We start from the raw sequence: 22,405 nt of genomic DNA, 5'->3' as shown, positions 1-22,405 counted from the left end.
ACACAAAAAATGCTAAATTAAATAGGGAAATACAAGTTGTTAACAGGAAAATCAAGCTGAACAATACCTAGTAAAGCCAAACTTGATTGAAAGTGCCATTTACTTTAGTTAAAATAACTTGCATCCCTTTTCTCCCTGCTGAGCCAGCTGGTTGGCTTGTACATTTTGACTAATTATGCATTATGATTAATTTCTTTTGTTGGTCTTATTACTTTTGGGGGGGGTAATGAATCATGAGGGGATGAAGCTTTATTGTAATTGTGGTGCCTTCTGTGGTTTTTTTTTTTTTTTTTAAGATATTTGCATAGCGCTCTTGATCATATGTATTCCAACTTACTTGTCATAATGAATTATGGAATCCAACAAGCAAGTTATTTTGAGTTCCTTGTTACATTCATAATTACAATATCTGAACCTGGTCTTTTTTTTAAACCATCAGAAGCTTAGAGAAGATTACTTTAAAAACATTTTTTTAACTCAGATTGTCTTGTTTTCTTTTTTTAAAAAGGGAAATGACAGAATGTGAAATGCACAGTAAGACAACTTTTTTTTTTCCATTCAGTCCATGAACAGTTGATTTCTCTGAGGCTATAGGAAAGAAGCATTACAAAAAACACTAATGTAATTGCCGACGTGAAAAAAAAGTAAAGCAATCAATGTAATTGCGGCAAAGTATATAATAGGAAAAAAAGTGTAGTGCTTTTAATAGAATGTGATGCTATAGTAACTAGACTTAAAAGGTGTAAGTGCCAATCATAATGTAAAATAAATACTGTACAACAATCCATCACTAACACATTTAAGTCCGAATTTTACAGCAACCCTTTCAGCCAGGTTTGTCAAAGCGACACAAATCAGTAAATACATGGGGCTACCAACATAAAACAGCAAACTATTCTTCTTAGTAGTGAAGTACTCCTATTCAGCTTGCAAAGTCACTTTTCTGTGCCTATAAACTTTTTAATTTAAAATACATCTTCTCCCTAGTATGTGTGGGTGTCTTTAATAGTTTATGAGGATTCAAGATCAACATTTGGTTGGGGAAAGCTAGTTTTATACTTTTTCCAATTGATCTTGAGGTCATGGTGCCTTTGGGGAAGAGGTGTTTGAATGTCTTTCTTAACTTACTTCCTTGCTCTATGCTTGATGCATGCCTGTAATCAAAAAGGGAAAACCATTACTATTTTATGAGACAATATTAATGCTTGATACATATCAAGGTAGATTGCCTTTTTAATATTTAAAATTTTAAAAAATTGCTCTAGGGCTTGGGAGGAAAAGTTAGTGCCTGCCTTTTTGCTTTTTTTTTTGCTTTTTTTTTTTTTTAAACTAGATCTTATGAGTCATTGGTGGAGGTTCAAAGCAGTTGCCACAGTGTCTACCTTTGAAGGTAATCTTACTGTGTAAGAGAGAAACTCTTTCAAAAACACATTCATCCTGGAGCCTGAGTCAGTAGTTTTCAGTAAGAGTGGCTTTACAGAACAAACCAAATAAATCCATGTATTTTAACAAAGTTATTACAAGTGATGAAAAACGTATATATTGTACATCACTCAATACAAATAAAAGTAGCATTGTACAATGCAAGAACACATTCTGCTTTTAGCTTTTGTCCATTTTCTAGTGAGAAATGTGTAGTGGTGCCATGTGATATTGCAAATCTACTCGTGTATAATGGGGTAATCCCAAATTCATGCTAATAACCTCTTTATTATGTATTCCCTATGTTATACCACATGATGTCACAATGTCCATAAAATTACTTTGTTTCTGTAACCCTGTGACAATACCTGCAGCCATTTAATTAACTAAAAGATGCTGAGTCCCTAAATTAATTTTGGAGCTGAGGATGTACAGTATTTTGCAGGAGGTGGCTTGCACCTCATATAATTGGGTTCTCTTATTGCTCTGTTGACTTCTCACTTGTGTTCTGCCAACTCATCCATCTCCGCCACAACTATCAAATATCTCACTCTTCAGATAAACTTTCAACATTTTTTTTTTAAAAGTACCCCAAAATTATTTTTTCCTCACCAAATCTGATGTAGACAAAAACCCAGGATTGAATATGTCCATTGCCATATAACTTGTTTTGGACCAATAAGAGATTTTACAATATTTTATGACGCCCTAGGACTAGAAATGCCATTAGAAAGCTAGTATTCTAGCTTTGACAGATATAGACAAAGCATTGATTTATTGCTCTGTTAGCCCTTAAAATCAAGACATCCTGACTTTTTCTTTTTTTAATAAAAAAAGCTAATTTTAAATAGAGGTTTTACAAAACTTATTAGTACTAATTTCCCTTGCTTGTACTATCAGATATATGGGGTAAAATTCTGGTCTGCTTTGAAATCAATGACAAAACTCCCATTTAAAATTCTATGACCATGAAATTGACCACAATTGACCTTGAATTTGGTAGGGTCCTAATTATCAGTGTGAGTATGTACAGCGAGACAGATATAGACTTTTGGCCTGATTCTAGTCTCACCCCACTGTGTAAATCAGGAATAATGTCATTAATCAATGAGGTCTTACTGGTTTAAGTGACAGGGTAATCAAGTCAATGCTGCTCTTTGAAGCACAGAGGTCCATATTGTGAATCCTTTGCTTGGACTGTAGTGACTCTGCTTGAGTAGCACCTCGCTCTTTGAATAGTTGCATTGTCTTGAGTGGGGCTATTGATGGAGTTGGGTACTGTTGTAAGTAAATCTGGCACAATGTGACTGTTTTATAAAGCAGCTGTTTGCCATTTCATCTGTGCATCAGTCTGTCAACTGATTAGTGCTTCTAGCATTTTTGAACATGTCAGGCAGGAATCCCCCTCCTGAGTTGCAAATTTCAGGCCACACACCAGAAAGATAACTGTGCCCCAGGAAGAATTCAGCTCAAAGAGAGAAGATGATGTTTGCACCACCAGCGTTCTCAGGAGTTCCCCTAGGGAATGGTTCATTTTAATTTGGGGTTCTGACTCCATATGAGGTTCACTGGCAGCATCTGCCTACAGGACACCCCAAATCAATGTATCCTCTTCATACCATTGCTGTGAGCCCTCCACAACTAGTGCTGCCCACTTTTGAGGCGTGGTTGGCTGGCTGGCTGGCTGGCTACAGTCCTTTGACAGAATAACACACAGCTGAATCAAGCCTGTAAAGCTAGGGGCCTGACTGCCACTCATTTGTAAAGTAGCTCTTACATTGCAAGCAGTCCCATTGAAATCCAAATAATGTGAGTACGGGTGACAGAATTTAGTCTTGTGTAAAAAGCAAGGGTTACATTCTACTCCACTGCCTGGGGTGACAACCAGGGAGAACATAGCTCTATTTATTATAATACATGGTGCAACTTCTAATCAAGAATTATTTGCCTTGGACCAAAACAGAAACTGTGGCTCAATCTGATCAAAGACGACTTGATCATGGAGTAGATTGTGGTACATAACACACAAGATTCAGCCTGTTTTGTAGAAAAATGGGAAACGAGCATGAATAATAATGTTATAGACTTACCACTCAGCTGAAGCTATGCAATCTTGCAATGATGAAATGATGTTGATACCACTTTCTAGAAAAAAGTTTGATAATATGAAATTATTGTGACACAATGCATTGCCTACCGTTATATTCTCAACCTACAAGAAAAATTACAATAAAGTATTTTGCCACCGATGTGAACTGGTCTTGCAAGACCATCTGTTATTAAAAACAATTCTCAATTATTTAGGTACATAACATGAAGGAAAAAAAAACTACACTGAACTCAGGGGTGTAAAAATAGGTTAAATTACTCTACTTTCTTTATACTGCTGTAATAGTTGAATTTATATTAAAGTGGGAGTATTTCTGAAATACTCTGAGGTAGCTGAATAGACACACTGTCAAACCAATTCCTTAGCCTACCTTTTGAAAGTGTTTATTTTGATTATATTTATATGCATGAAAAATATAATAGTACCATAATGGGTTCATGATTCCAGAGGGAGTACATCAATTTTTCATCCACATAATTCATACTAACTTGTTTCTTTTTGTAGAGTTTTGTGTGTGTCTGCAGTTTCTGCTTAATTTTCTGTCTAGTGTAGATGCAGTAAAAGCTGTAATGGGCCTTGCATGTTTCGGACAGATTGTTATAGTACACCATTCACAGAACCTGACCTTGTAACACTGATGTTTGAATTTTGTGGTGTTAGTAATCCCACACAAAAGTGCTCAAGAAGACAAGTGCTACATATAACACACTTTGTTATTTTAACTTTCAAAGTCTTCACCTCTGTTCTATGCATACCCACGTCCCAATGTGAATCAAAGGAATTAATGAAACTTAACATGCAAATTAGCAATTTAGCCTGGTAACTTAACATGTAAATAAATTCACATCATCCTGGTGAATCAAAGAGTGTAGGTGGAGCTTCATAAATACAAATGTGTAGGAGAAAATCAGTACAAGTGAGGCATGTGACCTACCCGGCTGCTCTGGAAGGCTTAAGCAGCAGCTGTGACTTCAGTGGGACTAATTGTGTGAGTAAGGATTTACAGGATTGTGCTTAAGGTCAAAAAACTGCTGGCAGATTTACCTACAAAGGCAGCATACAAACATCACCCATGGGGAAGGTAAGAAGCTTCCAAGAGCTTGAGGAAGATGTTCTAGTAGTTAAAGCGCTACCCAGGGTTCTGGGAGACCTATTTTAAATCCCTGTTCCATCATTGACTTTGTATGACCTTGAATAAGTCACTCAGGCTAAATTCCTCATCTGTGAAATGGGAATGATAGCACTTCCTTACCTCACAGTGGTTTTGAGAGTCAGTATGTTAAAAATTGTGATGTGCTCAGAAGTTAATGATAGGGGCCATATAAACACCATAAGAAGTTGTGATAAAATAATAGAATGAATAATGTTTGCTCCTCTCAGTGCTGGCACTCAGTTCTAGCCCTGGAAGATCTTCAAATACCTAACTTCAAAGTCATGAGACTTATACACAAAAAACTATTTTTAATAACTTTTAGATATTTGCACAACTATTTTTAATTTCCCCGTACAATGTGGGCTCCTGGTAGCGGAAGTCTTGTTGAATTGAGATTCAGCCATTGGGGGCTCAACTCCCAGTGTAACTACACTAATACAAACCCCAAGTATACTTAAAAAAAAGCTGCAATTTGCATTAGTTGAGTTTACTGCTGCCTGAAATCCTGGCTTTCCTTGTCTACAGTTGGGACTTGCACTGGTGCAGCTAACACCAGTTACTGGCTACCAATGGCTGAAAATGCCAAGTATAGACAAATCATAAGGATCATAATTGTACAGGTAGAAGAATACAAAAGAAAACCTCAGTGTAAAATATTTAAATTTCTCTAAAGCATTCTTAAAATAGTTTTTTTTTTCCATAGTACATATGGCATATATGTAATAAGATGGTATGAAGTTTCATTAACATTTATTTGGAATAACTTGCATTACTTGTCAAGTTATTGAGTTGTGCAACCATTACCAATTGCTGCTCATAAAACCTTTGTACCACACCATGTCTGTTTGTGTGTACATACACACGCACGCTTCATACAGTATAGAGGATGGACTGTGCTCTGGGAAGAGCTCTGGGGGGTGTGGTGAATGAAGATGTTGTTTGTATGACTTTGTAGTGGAGCAGCTGCCCCCACTCCTGCAGAATAGGAGATAAAAGCAGCCCTGGAGAGGGCTACAGTAGGGAAGAGGAGTGAAAACAGCTGGGGGAGGCTGATTGTGTAGCTGACCACAGCTGTGGCCAGCTCAATCAGGGCCCAGTGGGCCCATATAAGAGGGCTGTGGGCCAGACACAAAAGATTCTCGTACTAGCCCTGGAGTGGGAAGGGCTAGCTATCTGGGAGCAAGGCACCCAAAGCTGGGCAGAGGCAGCTGGGGAGCTCCAGTCTGGTGAACCCCCAAGCTGCAGGCCTTGGTAAAGGCCCAGAAAGGACTGGGACTGCAGAGGTGCAGCCTGGGAATAGGTAGAGGCCAATGATGAGTGGCCATTACACTGCAGTCTTCCCCAGTGAGTGGGGCCTACCTGATGACTGGCAGTAGCCACTAAGGCAAGGTGGGTTTAGAGGGTTGGGGGTTCCCCTGGGAGGGGAGACAAGAGCAAGGGGGTACTGCTGGAGCAGAACCCCGAGGTAAAGGGCACCGGGGTCCAGGAAGGACATGGGACCGGCGGCAGGCAAGATACTGGCCTGCAGAGGGCGCTCCATATGCTGGAGAGCTAATTCCCTGGACGACCAGCAGGAGGCATCACACTGGTGAGTCATCGCTTCGCTACAGACCCGTTTCATTTCTTGCAGAAACTCGAAGGTTTGTAGTGAAGGAAGCAAAATATGGTCCTGTGTCTAAAGATGTTGAATGCCAGCTCTGAAATGAGGGTAATAGTACCATCTAATCTCAAAAGAGTGTTTTGAAAATTGAATAATATGTGAAGCAGTGAGGCCCAGATCCTCAGAGCTATTTAGGCACCAAACTCGCATTGAAATCAATGGGAGTTAGGTGCCTAAATACCTTTGAGGCTCTAGGTCAAAGAAACTATGGTGAGAGCACCATAAAAACAATTATGAAGAAATTACTTATTGTGTATTTAGTGCAGCATTGGAATGGTGAGTGGTGCATAAGGCATGGAACCACACACTAAATGTGAGGGATAAAAAGAAATGTTGAATAGCTACCTATTCACTCAGTGAGGCAGGGGTCCTTTGGAAAAATAGCAGGTGATAATGTAATTAAAAATTGTATCATAATTAAGGTTAAGAGTTTGTCAATTATTTTTAGTTAGTCACATACAGATCACAGGCAATAAACAAAAATTCACAGATGCCTGCAACCTGACTTTTTTTTTTTTTTACTAAAAAATAACAGGGGAAGGGTTGAGGGGGGAGGCAGGAATTACTGTTGGAATCCCATGTGGGGGAACTGACAGCCTGAGCCCCACCACCATGGCGAGGCATAGCCCTGACCCCCAGCTGTGGGAGGGAGGTGCAGAGCCCCAGGCGAGGGCAGCCCAGGCCACAGCCACTGGTTGTGGGGGATATACAGCCACGGGGGGCAGGCACAGCCACAGCTGGGGAGGGTGCAGGATGCACAACCCTGGCTCTGGTCCCAACTGCAGCTGCTGACAGCTGAAGCCAAAGAAGTCACAAAGGTCCAGTAAAGTCATGGAATCCGACCTCCATGACTAAATATTATCCTTAATCATAATGCATATTATTCCTGGGGGAATTCTCCACCACTGCACATGCACAGAATTCATGGGTCCTGCAGATTTTTTTTCCGCCGCAGAAAATACATTCTGTCGGACAGGCGCTGCAGTTCCGCCTCTCTCCCACAATACAGCAGCCAGCTCACTGCTCACTGGCCCTTGCAGTCAGCAGCCGAGAAGGAGAGAGCAGAGGCTCATTCCTGACAGCACCCTGCTTGCAGGGCCAGGTGAGGAGGCATGGGATATATGAGGGGGAGGGGGCAGACAGACCAGGCCACATGTAGCTGCTAGGCATCATATAGACTGGGGTCCAGAAGGGCGAGCGGGAAGGATAGTCTGGACCAGGTGGTCAATGGGAGTGGGGTTGCAGGGACACATGGAGATAGGGGAGGAGGTACGGGGACAGGGGAGATGTACCTGACCGATTGGGAGAGGCTAGGGGTCAGTCAGGGTCTACATGGACGAGGCTCCCCAACTTCCTAACAATCCCTCCCCTCCTCACAAAAAAAACTGTTCCATACTTCTCCCACCCACATCCAACAACCCTCCAGGTTCACTTTCAGGCTCCTTCCCAGCAATTACTTTCCTCTCCCTCAGCTCCTCCATTACCCCTGACTCCCTCAAACCCTTGCACTGCTTCTGAGGGGTGAGGGAAATATGGTTCGGTATTGCAGTTTAAATGAATTATTACTCAAAGTTCTGTATTAATATGTCTAGTAAGGAATCTATTTGACCAAAAACATTTCCTGAATCTTTTTTGTTGTCTATATTGTTACAGAAATACTTGCTGAGAGGTATTTTGAAATAAATTACCAAAATAATTAAAATGGGAGTGATTTATATAGTGTTTTGACAAATAAAATATGCAGAATTTTAAAATATAGTGTGCAAAGTTTTTTTCATTTTTTTTGGCAGAGAATTTAAGTTTTTGGTGCAGAATTCCCCTCAGGAATAGCATATGCAGAAGGAGGCTGAAATAAGGTTGCAGAGGCAACTTTAATTCCTAACTTCTGAGAATTTATTTAACTCTGCAACTTTAATGTTCCTTTAGTTTTTATTTATTGTAACTATATCTAATTTTGATGTAACTTTGTATTTTGCTAAGAGATTTAGCTGATAAACATGTTTTATATCTTTTAAAATATATATCAAACTTCATAACTCTTATTTTAGTTTCTAGAAATCTCATCCTATGTTTTTAAGCAGAACTCCCGCAGTGAAATCAGTGCTTAAAAATAAATACCAGGATACAGCCCTTACTGGTTTGGGTTTGGGTTTTTTTTGTTGTTTTTTTTCCCTGAATCTCCATTTTCTGGTCCTAATTCAGTTATAGTTTTTCAATACAATTAAAGTCCATTTGGCATATATAAAACAATTTGGAGATTCGTTATAAATGGTAAGAACATAGCAGTATGTAAATACTGAGGACCTGAAGTCAGATGTGGAATATAAAATATTATACTGATCTATGATTTTACTAGCCAGTGTACTTTGTTCTTCACCATAGTTATCTGAATAGGTATTTTAGGTCAGAACAGCACTGTATACACAATGCTTTATGCATTTATTGAAAATAGCATTTGGTGCAAAAACAATAGACATACTGCAAGTGTGTGTGTGTGTGTGTACACTGCAGTGCCTACTTTTAAGGGCTCAGTTTAATAGATTTACTTTACAGAGCAAAGAGCTATAATAAATGTTGTTCATTAGACTGGTCTTCCCCAAATTTCACTGAATACAGCTGAAAAATTTTAAATGATTCTTCGTTTGTCTAGTATTTTGAAAGATCATTCAAAATTGCTGCAGGAATACTTTATCCTGACTCTTCTGGCAAGGATTAAAGTAGTCCAGAATATATATTGGCATGCATTCTGCTATAGTGAGTTTAAATAAAGAGCGTACATGAGATCCGCGTTGGGCTCAATATTTCTGATTCTATAGTCCTGCACTGTGAGTTTTGAATGCAAAATCAGACTCTTAATGTCAATTGTTTTATCTTTTTAAGTGATCACACATTACATGACTTTAGAATTAGAAGTTAATCCAGCCAAGGAACAGAATAGTTACATTAGGGTCCCCTTAGCTCAAGTTAATGCTGAAGGCAGACGGTATCTTGAAGTCTCTTGTTTTGGACTCTTGCTCTGAACAAACACATGAAATACTCACACTTGGTCTCCAGGCTCCATAGATTCTTTCCAGTGTGCTGGGAGAGGATCGTGCACAGTCACAGGTTGGCCAGATGCTTGCTCTTGACCCTCACTTCCCAGAATGTATCTGGTGATTACCCTTCCCTGGTATTTCTTGTCTTTTCCCATCTCTATTACTCTTCTCTCTCTTCTGTCCCTGACTCCAGGGAGTAGAAAAGGATGACTGGAAAATGCCCTTTTACCACCTTTCTTCTCATCTGGCTTTGTCCCCATATACTACTCCTCAGATCTCATAATATTTTTACCCTTAACTCCGATCTTCTTTTATTGTCCTTTCGTTAAATGATTTTATAGAATCACCTTCCAAATTCTAGCTTTTAATTTTTTCCCCCTCCATTATCATCTGCTTCTTCCTCTAGTTATCACTTAAATTGTCTTTTCAACATTCTCTTCCATTTTTCTTTTCTAATACCTCTTTGCCCTGCTGGAGATTTTAAACATTTCCCATCTGACACCTCTTTTTCTCCCTTCATAATAAAAATAACAATAGGAGAAAAGACTGGGAAGAAAGGGCATAAAACCTGCTTGCTTGTGACATAATATCCACCATCTGCACATTGTTGCTGACCCCAAGAAAGTGAATTACTTTCTATAAGACTAATCACATAGGCACAGACTCCATGGGTGCTCAGCACCCACCGGCAGTCCTGCCTATTGCTTCTTGCCCACCCACCAGCCAGCTGCCCCCCCCCCCCAGGAGGCACTGTGGGGGAGGTGGAGGAACAGGGGTGGGACATGCTTGTGGGGGGGTGGTGGGTCGGGGGGTGAAGTGGTGGTCAAGCACCCCCTGGCAAATCACCACCTCTGGTTAACTGTACCAAGATTAAATATTTGGGGGGGCTGGGGGGACTATGTTATATTGGAGTTAAAGTTAAATGCATTTTATTATGTAAGGGAGAAAATCCTTAACAGAACATTGTAATTTTAAAACACATATCTAGAGGCCAGGAAATTCAAAACTAAAGTTACACTTCCCAATAAACACTGGAACGTAAGGAAATGCAGAATTAAAATAAGCCTAACAGGGTAATAAAATATTCACGAACATTTGTTCTAACAGAATCCCATAAATTCACTCTGACTGTATTCACAGTTGCTTTGCTCTACACATTCATTTTTGTTCACAAAAATGTTTGCAGACAGATAAATTATTGTGGATGGTCATTAATATGGATTTGAATGAGGATTAGCACCAAAAATGTTTGGGTGGTCATCTTAAACTCCTTGGGTTTCGGAGTCATCCAACAAGGGAGCAGGAAAATCCTGATTAGTTCAAAAAATGCTGCCAAATCTGCAGCTGCAATGACCCCAGAGGAGCAGGAGCGAGGGGTGCGGCCACACCCCCTGTCTTGAAGTGGTTTCCACCATATGCCGGGTTTACAGTTTGGTTCAGTGGCTCTCAGCACCCTCCCCCATACAAATTGTTCCAGTGCCCCTGAATGACCCTTCAGAAATGTGACCTCCCTCAACCAGGAACAAGTTGAAATGCTAATGTGTTATTTTAGTGCTCATGTCGCAGTGTTGTGCAGCATGCAGTAAGAGCTACTTCATGCCTACTCGAAGCAATATGGTGGTAATAATTTGAGTCTCTGGCAACTGGGATGTTTCCCCTGGCTTCTTAGCCCTAATTGGAACACATCAAAAGTTCCCCTCTTGAAAACCTTTATCCAATATTCCCTAACTCTCTCCAGAAATGTGCACACAAACTCTGGACAGATTCACTACTGTTTCCCCACCCTTACTGCCAAGCTAGTATGGCAACAGGTAGTGAAGGCTGCACACTGAATCCTGGCCTTGTTGGCTTCAATAGTTTTTGATAGAGAGTTTTAGTTCTTCTTTGAGTGCTTGCTCATGTCCATTCTATATTAGGTGTGTTTCCTAGAAGTTTTTCCCTTAGGGGACCGGCTCTGGTGCCCTCTGGAGTGGCACCCACATGGCATGGTATAAGAAGCGCCACCCGCTCCCCTCACCCTCAGTTCTTTCTTGCCGCCAGTGACGGTGCTGGAACATTTGCTGCTTTGGCTAGCGTTAATTGTTCTCCGTTCTTGCAAACTTTGCAGAGCCTATAATTTAGTTGTATAAACTTAGTAAGTGAATTAGTTACCCTTAGTAGTAGTTCTTAAAGCCTTTATTAGTCCCGAACGGGACTCAGCCTGGGGATGGGGCATGCCCTGGTCCCCAGGCTTCAAGCCCTGTGATTGCTACAAGCAGCCCCTGTCCATCCACAATCCCCATAGTAGCTGTCTTAGGTGCTTGGGTGAAGGGCTTATAAGTGACAGGTGTCATTTGCAAGTCCTTCAAACCCAGAACTAAAAAGCATGACAAATGCCTTAGAGCGCTCCTGATAGAGTTGGCAGACACTCCGGCACCAGAGCAAAGATCTGTCTCAGTACCAACCACCGCAGCATCGGTGCGGAGTGCCCCACCGGTGCCGTCCAGAGGCTGGCACCATTTTCCCCCTTCATGGCTCTGGCCAAGGAGCTGAAGAGGACTGTGAGGGGACGATCTCCTACTTCCTGCAAAGGAAAGGAGAGGGCTGGGGGCGAGCCAAGACCCGCACTGGACTGCTCAATGCCCTCTCCAGGAGGTCGGGCCTAAGCTCAAGGTGAGAGGTGCAGCCCATCTCATGCCTTGCCTGAGTCCCCAGACATCGACACAGGCCTCCATCAGCTTCAGGTGCCATTGACACTGAAGCCCTGCAGGCAGTTCCAGAGATCCTGATGCTCCCAGTGCCACCTGCACCAGTGATACCCAGGTCATGGGGTAAACCCAACCTGGGACCTCTGCATACGTCCCCGCCTCAATGGCGCCATTCCCCATCGCGAGGGATGTCCTGCCACCGCTCGCCCACCTGAAGCCATCATACTTCAGAGCAGAGAGACAGGCCCAGCGGAGCCCTTTTTGGTCCCCAGACCTTGCGCACCAACAGCGGGATTCAAGGCGTACCTAGTCAGTAGCCGGGCGTAGACCCACCGGGGTACGCACCCCTTGGCAAGAGCACCGAGACAGACCCCTCACGTGGCCAAGAGCTCAGTATGATCCTGGGACCAATTAGAGGACTGAAGCCACCGGTAACCAGCCTGCCATCATTGGTTTCCAAGACGGGGATCGCCATATTCGGGAATATCCTCCTGGCAACTGGCTCGTAATAGCTCCCAGTCCTGCTCGACATCCCGGTACTGGTCCGGTAGCGTAAGGCGTAGATCACCGGGTTTCTAACGCCAATTCGATGAACGCCATTGTTCTCCAAGGCCCAGACCAAAATGTTCATCTCGCTTGGACAGGTCTAGCTCCAGACACAGCAACTGGCCGCTGCTCCGCCCAATCCTGGTCACCTGGTGGCGACCAATCAGATGATAGCTCTGGCACAGTTCCCTGACTGCGGGACAGCTCCGATGTAGATGTTGACATAGTCCTCATCAGCACCAAAACCTGTCCCATGGCCCCAGGCACAGTGGCTGGTGCCATGTAACCCATGGAGCCCTTGGGGGTTCACCCAACCTTCCCAGGCTGCCCGTTCAGTGTCGGGAGCCTCAGACAGGCCAGAGGCCTCAACATCCCAGACCCCTCCAGTGCTCGAGGCTTCCGGGGGAAAGACCTCACAGGTCCAGGACGATCCAGGCGAGTAGCCTGCTGGACCACTAATGGTAGTCGAGGATTCAGCTGTGGCTGTACGGGCCTTCCTGCTGAAAGTGGTATCTACGGTCCATCTGAACAAAGACATCTTCTTCCCTGTGCTCTGTCCCAAACCGCACAAGACAAGTGAAGAGAGGCATCTTCATGCACTAGACGTCTGAAGGGCCTTGGCTTTTTACCTAGAGCATACCAAGCCTTTCTGTAAATCAACTCAGCTCTTCATCACCACAGTGGATAGGATGAAGGGCTTTCTGCTGTCCTCATAGAGGATTTCCAACTGGATCACCTCTTGCATATAGACCTGTTATGATCTGACAGGGGTGCCGCCGCCGCCGATTGTCAGAGCCCACTCAACTAGTCCTCAGCAGCATTCCTGGCACACATCCCTATCCAGGAGATCTGTAGAGCCGCGATGTGGTCCTCTCACCACACGTTCACGGTGCATTATGACATCACTCAGCAGGCCAGAGATGACGCTGGGTTCAGCAGAGCTGTGTTGCAATCTACACGTCCATGAACTCCTACCTGCCTCCATTGACACTGCTTGGGAATCACCTGATATGGAATGGACACGAGCAAGCACTCTAAGAAGAAAACAGTTACCTTTTTCTGTAACTGGTGTTCTTTGAGATGTGTTGCTCATGTCCATTCCATGACCCACCCTCCTTCCCCACTGTCAGAGTTCCCAGCAAGAAGGAACTGAGGGTGGGGGGAGGTGGCGGCGCCCCTTATACCGCTCCAGAGGGCGCCAGATACTGCTAAGGGAAAACCTTCTGGAACCAGTGCATGTGGTGAGCACATACACTAAAATGGAATGGACATGAGCAGCACATCTCAAAGAACACCAGTTACGGAAAAAAGTAACTTTTTTTTTTCTTGAGCTAGCCTTGCAACCATGTGATTTAGGTGACCGATTGTTGAGAACAAAGAGCAAAAACTTGAAGCAACGGTTTCAGAAATTCATTTGTAAGCAATCCATACGCTGGAAAATGTTCAGATAGATCATTCCTTGAACAATTTCAAATACTGGACAAATCTGTAAAAAATCAGATGGTTCACAGATAATTCATGAACAGGAAAAGGGGCTTAGTTAATCAAATAAATTGTCTGTTGTGATTAGTTTGCATAGCTCTGTCAAGGTTCCTCCCCAACTCTGAACTCTAGGGTACAGATGGGGGGACCTGCATGAAAACCTCCTAAGCTTACTTTTACCAGCTTAGGTTAAAACTTCCCCAAGGTACAAATTAATTTTACCCTTTGTCCTTGGAATTTCCACTGCCACCACCAAACTTTAACTGGGTTTACTGGGAAACGTAGTTTGGACACATCTTTCCCCCCAAAATTCTCCAACCCTTGCACCCCACTTCCTGGGGAAGGTTTGGTAAAAATCCTCACCAATTTGCATAGGTGACCACAGATCCAAACCCTTGGATCTTAGAACAATGAAAAAGCATTCAGTTTTCTTACAAGAAGACTTTTAATAGAAGTAAAGGAATCACCTCTGTAAAATCAGGATGGTAGATACCTTACAGGGTAATTAGATTCAAAACATAGAGAATCCCTCTAGGCAAAACCTTAAGTTACAAAAAAGACACACAGAAAGGAATAGTCATTCTATTCAGCACAGTTCCTTTCTCAGCCATTTAAAGAAATCAGAATCTAACACATACCTAGCTAGATTACTTACTAAAAGTTCCAAGACTCCATTCCTGTTCTGTCCCTGGCAAAAGCAGCATACAGACAGCCACAGACCCTTTTTTTCTCTCTCTCCTCCCAGCTTTTGAAAGTATCTTGTCTCCTCATTGGTCATTTTGGTCAGGTGCCAGCGAGGTTACCTTTAGCTTCTTAACCCTTTACAGGTGAGAGGATTTTTCCTCTGGCCAGGAGGGATTTCAAAAGGGTTTACCCTTCCCTTTATATTTATGACAAGCTCTAATACCAAACAGCCTTTCCCTGCCCTCATAGCCCCATGACTCTCTGAGCCCTTCAGATTACATATCTATCTGTCTGTCTACTATCACAGGAGTTCTCAACCTTTTTCTTTGTGAACCCCCCACCCCTCCCCAACATGCAATAAAAACTCCATGGCCCACCAGTGCCACAATAACTGCTTTTCTGCATACAAGAGCCAGGGCCAGCATTAGGGGATAGCAAGCAGAGCAGTTGCCTAGGGCCACAGGGGGCCCCACAAAGCTACATTCCTCAGGCTTCAGCTTTAGCCCTGGTGGTGGGGCTCAGGGCTCCGGGCTTGGCCTCTGCCTTCAGCCCCAGACAGTGAGGCTTTGGCTTTCTGACCTGGGCCCCAGCAAGTCTAATTCTGGCCCTGCTTGGCGGACCCCCTGAAACCTGCTTGTGGTCCCCTAGGGACCCCAGACCCCTTGTTGAGAACCACTGTACTATCATACTATTATCACAGCTAGTGGACCTGTTAAGTTTCTTTGAGACTAAAATTCAGCCCCTGACCCTTACTTTGCATCAATCATTTGGAAAATGATTTGGAAAACAGCAGGATCCTGAATCTATTACACAGTGTTTTATATCTCCCATTCAGAACATGCTTACAGAAACACAAGTGGTCCTTTTCTAGTGCACAGAAGATGCCATTCCTTCAGACTTCTAGTAGCCACTTTTTGATATGTTGCCAAACCACATACATTGTAATTTCTCTATTCCACTTTTTGAGGAAAGATCAAATTGTATCTCAGTGCATGCTTTTATAATTAGCCTAGTACTGCAACCTTTTAGGGGTTGGACGAATTATTTTTCACCCCCATGCAATCTCTTCCCAGACAAATTTCCTTCTAATAATAAATAATACATACAGGGTGTTGTTTTTTTTTATAAATCCAAATAGTAGATAGATGTTTCCTGGATATATGACACATAACAACACCATGCAATGACTGCTCCCTTCCTACCTTGTCCTGACCATTCTTTCTTAAAACTGGAGAAAACCCTGGCTACATTTACAAATATTGCTGCTGTTATACATTATTGCGTGCCTGTATAAAACATTTAGGGTCCAGTGTTAGAGCAACTTCACTTGCAAATTGCCCATTCACTTTAATGGGAATTTTGCCCAAAAATAACTGCAGTATTGGCTCCATTATAGCCTCTTATAGAATAGCAATATAATTTAAGTTCTAAATAAATTTAGGGGAAATTACTTTGTTTTATACACACGAATATGCTCCTCAACACTCTGTAAGTAGGCGCACTAGTCTGCGAGTCAAGAGATCTTGGTTCTGTCTCCAACTCTGCCACTAACTTGCTCTGTGACCTTTTCAAGAGACTTCATTTCTCCTTGCCTTTGTTTCCACCCTCCGCTCATTGTCTGTCTTGTCTATTTCAACTGTAAGCGTAAGCCCTTTGGGGTTTACAGAGCATGGCGCCTTTAAGTATTTTTCCCAGGTGGGGGGGAGAGTGCTGATTTGTTCCAGAAGGAGTTAGTGCTATTGTTGGAAAGGGGGGGGCGGAGAGCAACTGCAGCAAGCCAGCCCTCACAGAGGAAGCAGCCAAGAACCTGCCTGAAGCCTGGGAGGGACAGAGCAGCTGATCGGGGACACCCCAGGACAGGAGCAGGACAAACCGGAGCTGGACCCAGTATCACTGCTGCCCAGAGCTGTATGGGGCCGTGAGTACTGGGCTTGTGACTTTGCATCGGGAATAAGGAGGGAGGCTGTTAGCTAGTTTGCATCGGGAATAAGTGGGGAGGTGGTCGCTCTGTGTGGCTTTGCAGAGAGTGGCAGAAGAGGGCACTGGAGGGGTTTGTTGGGGAAAGTTTGGCACTCAAGATGACCTGGAGCATCTAAGACTCACCAGTGGCTGGAACTTTATCCAGGACTCCTGAACTGTGTGCAGACACATTGCGCCATGTCTGCTCTTTCAGACTGTGCTACCACTGGGCCTGTGGGGCCTTGAATTGAGTGCAACCCTGTTTTATTGCTCCCTTATGTTTCCCCCTGTTTTTCTCCTTTCATCCCTCTGTTAATATTTTCCTTTCCTATATTCATTGTACTTTTTGTGCATGCACGTGCGCTCTGGAGGGGAACAAGTGTCCCTGGGATGGAAAGGGCTTTCCCTGCTGCATTCCTGAGTGCGCCTTCTCTTGGCCAGAGGTGCCTGCAGAGCAGACTCCATCTTGGCCACGAGGGTGCTAAAGTTACATAAGTGTGTGGTTTTTTTGTTTGGAGCAGTGTCTGTTTGCACAGTGCCTAGAACAATGGGACACAGATCTCAGTTGGGACTTCTAGGAACTACTGTTAATATACACACATACTATTATTCCTATATGTATGAGGAAACAAAGACTTTATGTGACTTTGCCAAAGGTCACACAGCAGGTCAGTAAAGGTAAGAACAGAGCCAAATCATTTTGTTTTAACTAATGAGGCCACATTTTCTGCCATAGTCTCTACAACTAATGGCCTATCAGTTAGAGCAGGGGTGGGCAAACCAAGGGCCACATCTGGGTGGGGAAATCGCATGCAGGGCCATGAATGTAGGACTGGGGTAGGGGTTTGGGGTGTGGGAGGAAATGTGCAGTGAGGGGGAGGGTGCATGAGGGGGCTCAGGGCAGGGGGTTGGGGTGCAGGAGGGGACTCAGGGTGTGGACTCCAGCCCAGTGCTGCTTACCTGGAGCGGTTCTGGGGTGGCAGTGGCGCACAGAAGGGCTAAGATAGGCGCCCTGGCCCTGCGCTGCTCCTGGAAGCGGCCGGCACCATGGCCCTGCAGCCCCTAGAGGAGGGCGGGGGCAGAGGGCTCCGCGCACTGTCCTTGCCTGTGGGTACCTCCCCCAAAGCTCCCATTGGCCACGGTTCCCCGTTCCCGGCCAATGGGAGCTGTGGGGGGCAGTGCCTGCAGGTGAGGGTAATGCATGAAGCCCTTTACCCCTCCCCTCCCCCAGGGGCCACAGGGACGTGGAGCCAGCCGCTTCCGGGAGCGGCCTCACGGGCCGTATCCAAAGCCCTAATGGGCTGGATCCAGCCCACAGGCCGTAGTTTGTCCACCCCTGAGCTAGAGAATTGAAGAAACTATTTGCTAGAGAGCTACACAGACTTTTATAGCTAAAGAGATATGTGAGAGAGATAACACTAGGCAGCTGTACAGACGGGCCTAAAAGTGCACCAATTCAACTAAATTAATCTGGCTAAACTGGCACAACCCCATGAGATAGGCACACTTACACTGCTTTAGTCCTTTGCCTATAGCAGTTTAGCTTGCACTTGCAATATTTTTTTTTAATAAACATAAACAAGGGTTAAACCAATTTAAATGCGCCTATATTAAGGCTTCACCTTGGTTTAACTAGTTTGGTTTTAAATTCATGTAATTAAACTGGTGCACTCTTCTAGACTAGACAAGGCCAGTTTTAGAGAATGCTCTCTAGTTAGCTGAGGAGACTGTTGTCTATACAGTATAGCTAAAAGAGATTGTTAGATATATAGATTTGGAAGGATAGACTTTTATTGACAAATGTTGATAAATGTCAATTTTACTGTATGCAGTGTTTTGCCCAGTTGGTCCCAGGATATTAGAGAGACAGGAGGGGTGAGGTCATGTCTTTTACTGGACCAACTTCTCTTGAGGAGAGAGGCAAGCTTTCTCCCGAAGAGAAGTTGGTCCAATAAAAGATATGACCTCGCCCACTTTTTGTCTCTCTAATTTCATTGCACACCCACAAACATTTTTTCCTGTGGATAATACTTGCAATTTACAAGATAGCCTGAGTGAATTGAGGCAAAATGAGAAAAATGCAGCTTAAGAACTTATTTAGAATTTGATTTACTATTTACTTTGTGTATTTTGACATGTGATGTTGACCTTTTTGTGTTTTGATGCTTTATAAAGCTTTAGCTTTTTGCCTCTCAACCATCTCCTATTATTAAACAATTACTAGTTGATCCCCCCCGGCATTGTTTGACCCCCCACTAAGCTCTCACAACTGTAAACATTTAAAATCAATACATATTAGGCAAAAAACTGCTTGAAAATGAATATGGACGTTATTCCATGGAAGTCATAAAAAAGGATTATGGAATCCAGCCAAGCCCAATTCTACACAGCTCGGTGGGGGGGGGGGGGCAGGGGAGGTCTCGGGGCAGTGGTTCGAAGAATTTATACAGTGGTGGTGCTGAAAGCCATTAAACCAAACTGTAAACTCTGTTTTTATATTGTATACAATGAGGAATTCGGTGGCACCTTAAAGACTAACAGATTTATTTGGGCATGTGCTTTCGTGCGTGAAAACCCCACTTCTCCAGATGCATGGAGTGAAAATTACAGATGCAGGCACTATTATACTGACACGTGAAGAGAAGGGAGTTACCTCACAAGTGGAGAACCAGCGGTGACCAGGCCAATTCACTCAGGCTGGAGGTGGTCCACTCCCAATAACTGATGAGGTGTCAATACCAAGAGAGGGAAAATTGCTTTTGTAGTGAGCCAGCCCCCTCGAGCCAGCAGGTGCTGCCTCCTCTCCAGCCCCCCCTCCCGCCGTGGGGGTGCGTTCGGTCTGGAGCTAGAAGCGTTGTTGCCCTAGTCCCAGGGGGCCGTGAGCCTTGGGGTATGGAGTCAGTATCCGGGGCCCCTTGGGGAGACTCAGCAGGGGGGAGGCGCAGCACAGCAGGCCCCCTCACTCCCAGGGCAGGCAGCGCGGGTACTTGCCCTGCCTTGGCCGGGGGCTGAGCCGAGACCGTTCTCTGCCCCTTCGCAGCCCCGCGGCACCGCCCCCTGGCGGGCCCCCTCTGCCCGCCGCCCTGGGCCCGTCTTACCCCGCTCCCGGCTGCAGCAGCTGTTCAGTGTCTCGGCCGCCGGGCAGCGGCTGGTGTCCGTGGGAAGCGCCTGCGCGCTGCGGCCGCTCGCTGCCTGCCCCTGGCGGCTTCCTGCCTATTTTAGTCCAAGCGGCCGCGGGTGGCAGCTGGTGCGGGGAGCAGCCGCCGAGTCCCAGCGACAGCGCCCCGGGGAGCCTGCGCAGGGCGAGGTAAGGGAGCGGGGCAGACGCACCCCTTGCGGGGGCAGCTGCTCTTTGGGGGTCTCCGGGCAGCGGCTGAAATCGGAGCTGGAGGCGCCGCTTGCCCGGAGGGACCGGGCGAAGCTTCCCCGGGGAGACGCGCCCGGGCCAGCCCCCGCCGGGTGCAGCCCCCACCCGGCCCTGCGGCCCCTGCCCGGACACTGGCGGCCCCGGGCCCCTGGCGGCCTCCGCCCTATAACCCCCATGAGCCTCCCGCCCCCTGGTAGGTCAGCTCTTACTGAAATGGCTTTAAAACAAATTGTATTGAAAGCCAAGAGAGCAAGCAAGACAGCAGTATTCAAATGGAACCTCACTTACAGTGAGTATACACCGCACATGAGGTTGCAGGATTTAGTCAATATTTGATGATAGTTGAGTGACTTGAGCTTCTTCAGAACACGTTTTCTTTTCCCAATAGAAGCTTGTTTAAATTCCTGTGGTGTAGGATTGGTTCAAATAGACGTATTCAAGGCATTTGTGTAGTATTGTAGTACTAGCACATTTTTTAAGGTCGCATCAGTATTTCCATGTTTTAGGGGGTTGCCACTCTTGTAAAATATGCTTTGCATTAAAACTTCGTATGCTAAACGTTATCTGATAATATTTAGTATGTTTGGACACCACTCATCTTTTAGGGATTCCACCATAGTGTTTTAGATTGGCAAGCAGTCCTGCCCTTGCTGTAGTGGTCCTAAGACTGTGGAACACACTCATCCTTGAAATGAGTCCCTTCATCCCTTCCCACTTTTAAACAATGTTAAACTTTCCCCCCTAAATGTATAGGTTTGAATAGGTGGTAAAGACAGCATCATTTCTCCCTACCTGTTTTTTCCTTTTAGGAAATCCTAATCTTAAAGGGTTTTTTGGGAGGGAGAGTGTGCATGTGCCCAATGGTTGAGCAGCACCCTGAGTGACTTGATAGGACGGGTGCTTTAGAAAGAACATTATTTTATTATTATAAATGCAAATGTTCAATATTTTAATTTTATTGGCTCTGATTTAAGACACATATTTATAGTTTTTCCATATTGTGAATTAAAATTAAACTTCTGTTATTTTGAGAGAGGTTGAGGATTACAAAGTGACAGTTATAGATGTTTCCCTTAACAGATCTTTTCCATGTGTCTGTGTGTTATGTAACCATAACACAAATTTGTATCTGCAGTTAACACCGTTCCCAGCACGCATCTTTGCCATTATGACTGTTGATAGTGTGAGCAATATGAAGAATTTCACTTAACATTGATGCATTTTCTTAATACACAGAATGAACATACTGTTAATTTCTATCAAGAACATTACACAGCCCAAGGCTAACAAATATTTCAGTATAGAGACATGTTAATCTAAAGGGGTGCAGGGCTTCACTTGCATAGCATGTCCAAATACATGTTTTCTTCACATTCCTCTGTTTCTCCCTTCAATCTTATTTCAGGAGTAAAAGAAAATTAAACTAAACTACAACACGCCTAATTAGAATAGCACTAGCGGTCTGTTTTCAGCTCTCAAAATTAATAGTTACAGGCAAGGCTCTATTGCGAGCTCTTTTTGCTGCAGAACCATAGGAAAGTAGATTGAAGAAAAGTTTTAGAGCTAGATTTAAAAAAAAAAAAAAAAATCCTGAGGCCCAATCCTGCAATTAGATCCATAGGGAGCCATCTGTATGGATACAGTTGCAGAACTGGTAATGCAGGACCAGATTTTTAAAAGGTATTTAGGTACCTAAAGACTCAGATAAGATTGATTTCAGTAGCAGTTAGGAGCCGGGGGCTAGCCATCTAGAGCCCTTTGAGGATCTTACTTCCACTTCATGTGTCTAAATCCAAAATTTAGATCCACAAAATCCCCACTCAGCTGCTGTCTAACCCTGAAGGCAGGCTCCTGAAGTCCCTAGGTACATAAAATTCCCTAGCAACCTAAATTTCTGTCAGTGGGCATATTCAAAGCCATCTAATCCCTGATCCCCAGAGCCTGATTTGTACCCTAAACCCCAACAGAATCCTCAGACTTGGCGTTCCCAGCCTGTCTGGTAAGCGTGCTATTGGATCAGGTCTTGCACAAAACTGCCACCCTTATATCCAGTAGCCCAGTGGTAGGGCAGGGCACTCACCTGGGGAGCGGGAGACCTGGGTTTAAATCCCTGCTTCAAATAAGGCAGAGGTGGGATTTGGACCTGGGTCTCCCATAGCCTGGGTAAATGCACGAACTCCTGAGTTATTGCATATAAGGGTGGCGGCGGCGGCAGAGCACATCTTCTGCCGAGAAGGAGCTTAGGCATCTCGCTCCAGGGGACAGTTCATGGGTGTGAATCCTGAGCAGAAGGGGGTGCC

General features: G+C 44.3%; 2 protein-coding genes across 3 annotated transcripts in view; one reads left to right on the top strand and one right to left on the bottom strand.

Moving 5' to 3' along the window:
• Positions 1–22,353, bottom strand: LOC144262372 (uncharacterized). Its single transcript, XM_077812133.1, has 6 exons — positions 22,186–22,353; positions 20,394–20,509; positions 19,837–20,268; positions 9,387–9,563; positions 3,513–3,563; positions 1–1,154 (listed from the first exon to the last, which is right to left on the bottom strand). Exons 1-6 carry the CDS (start codon positions 22,351–22,353, stop codon positions 950–952), a joined length of 1,149 nt encoding a protein of 382 aa, XP_077668259.1. The 3' UTR covers positions 1–949.
• Positions 19,915–22,405, top strand: part of POPDC1 (popeye domain cAMP effector 1) — a 57,745-nt gene continuing 55,254 nt past the window's right edge. For both annotated transcript variants that reach the window (XM_077812872.1, XM_077812873.1), the window contains exon 1: positions 19,915–20,045. The gene's annotated coding sequence lies outside the window, so the exon portion shown is untranslated. The remainder of the gene's footprint in view (positions 20,046–22,405) is intronic.

Source organism: Eretmochelys imbricata, chromosome 3 (assembly GCF_965152235.1).
Source record: "Eretmochelys imbricata isolate rEreImb1 chromosome 3, rEreImb1.hap1, whole genome shotgun sequence".
NCBI lineage: Eukaryota > Metazoa > Chordata > Testudines > Cheloniidae > Eretmochelys > Eretmochelys imbricata.
The sequence above is the reverse complement of the archived record's forward strand: the minus strand, read 5'-3'. Positions and strand labels throughout refer to the sequence as shown.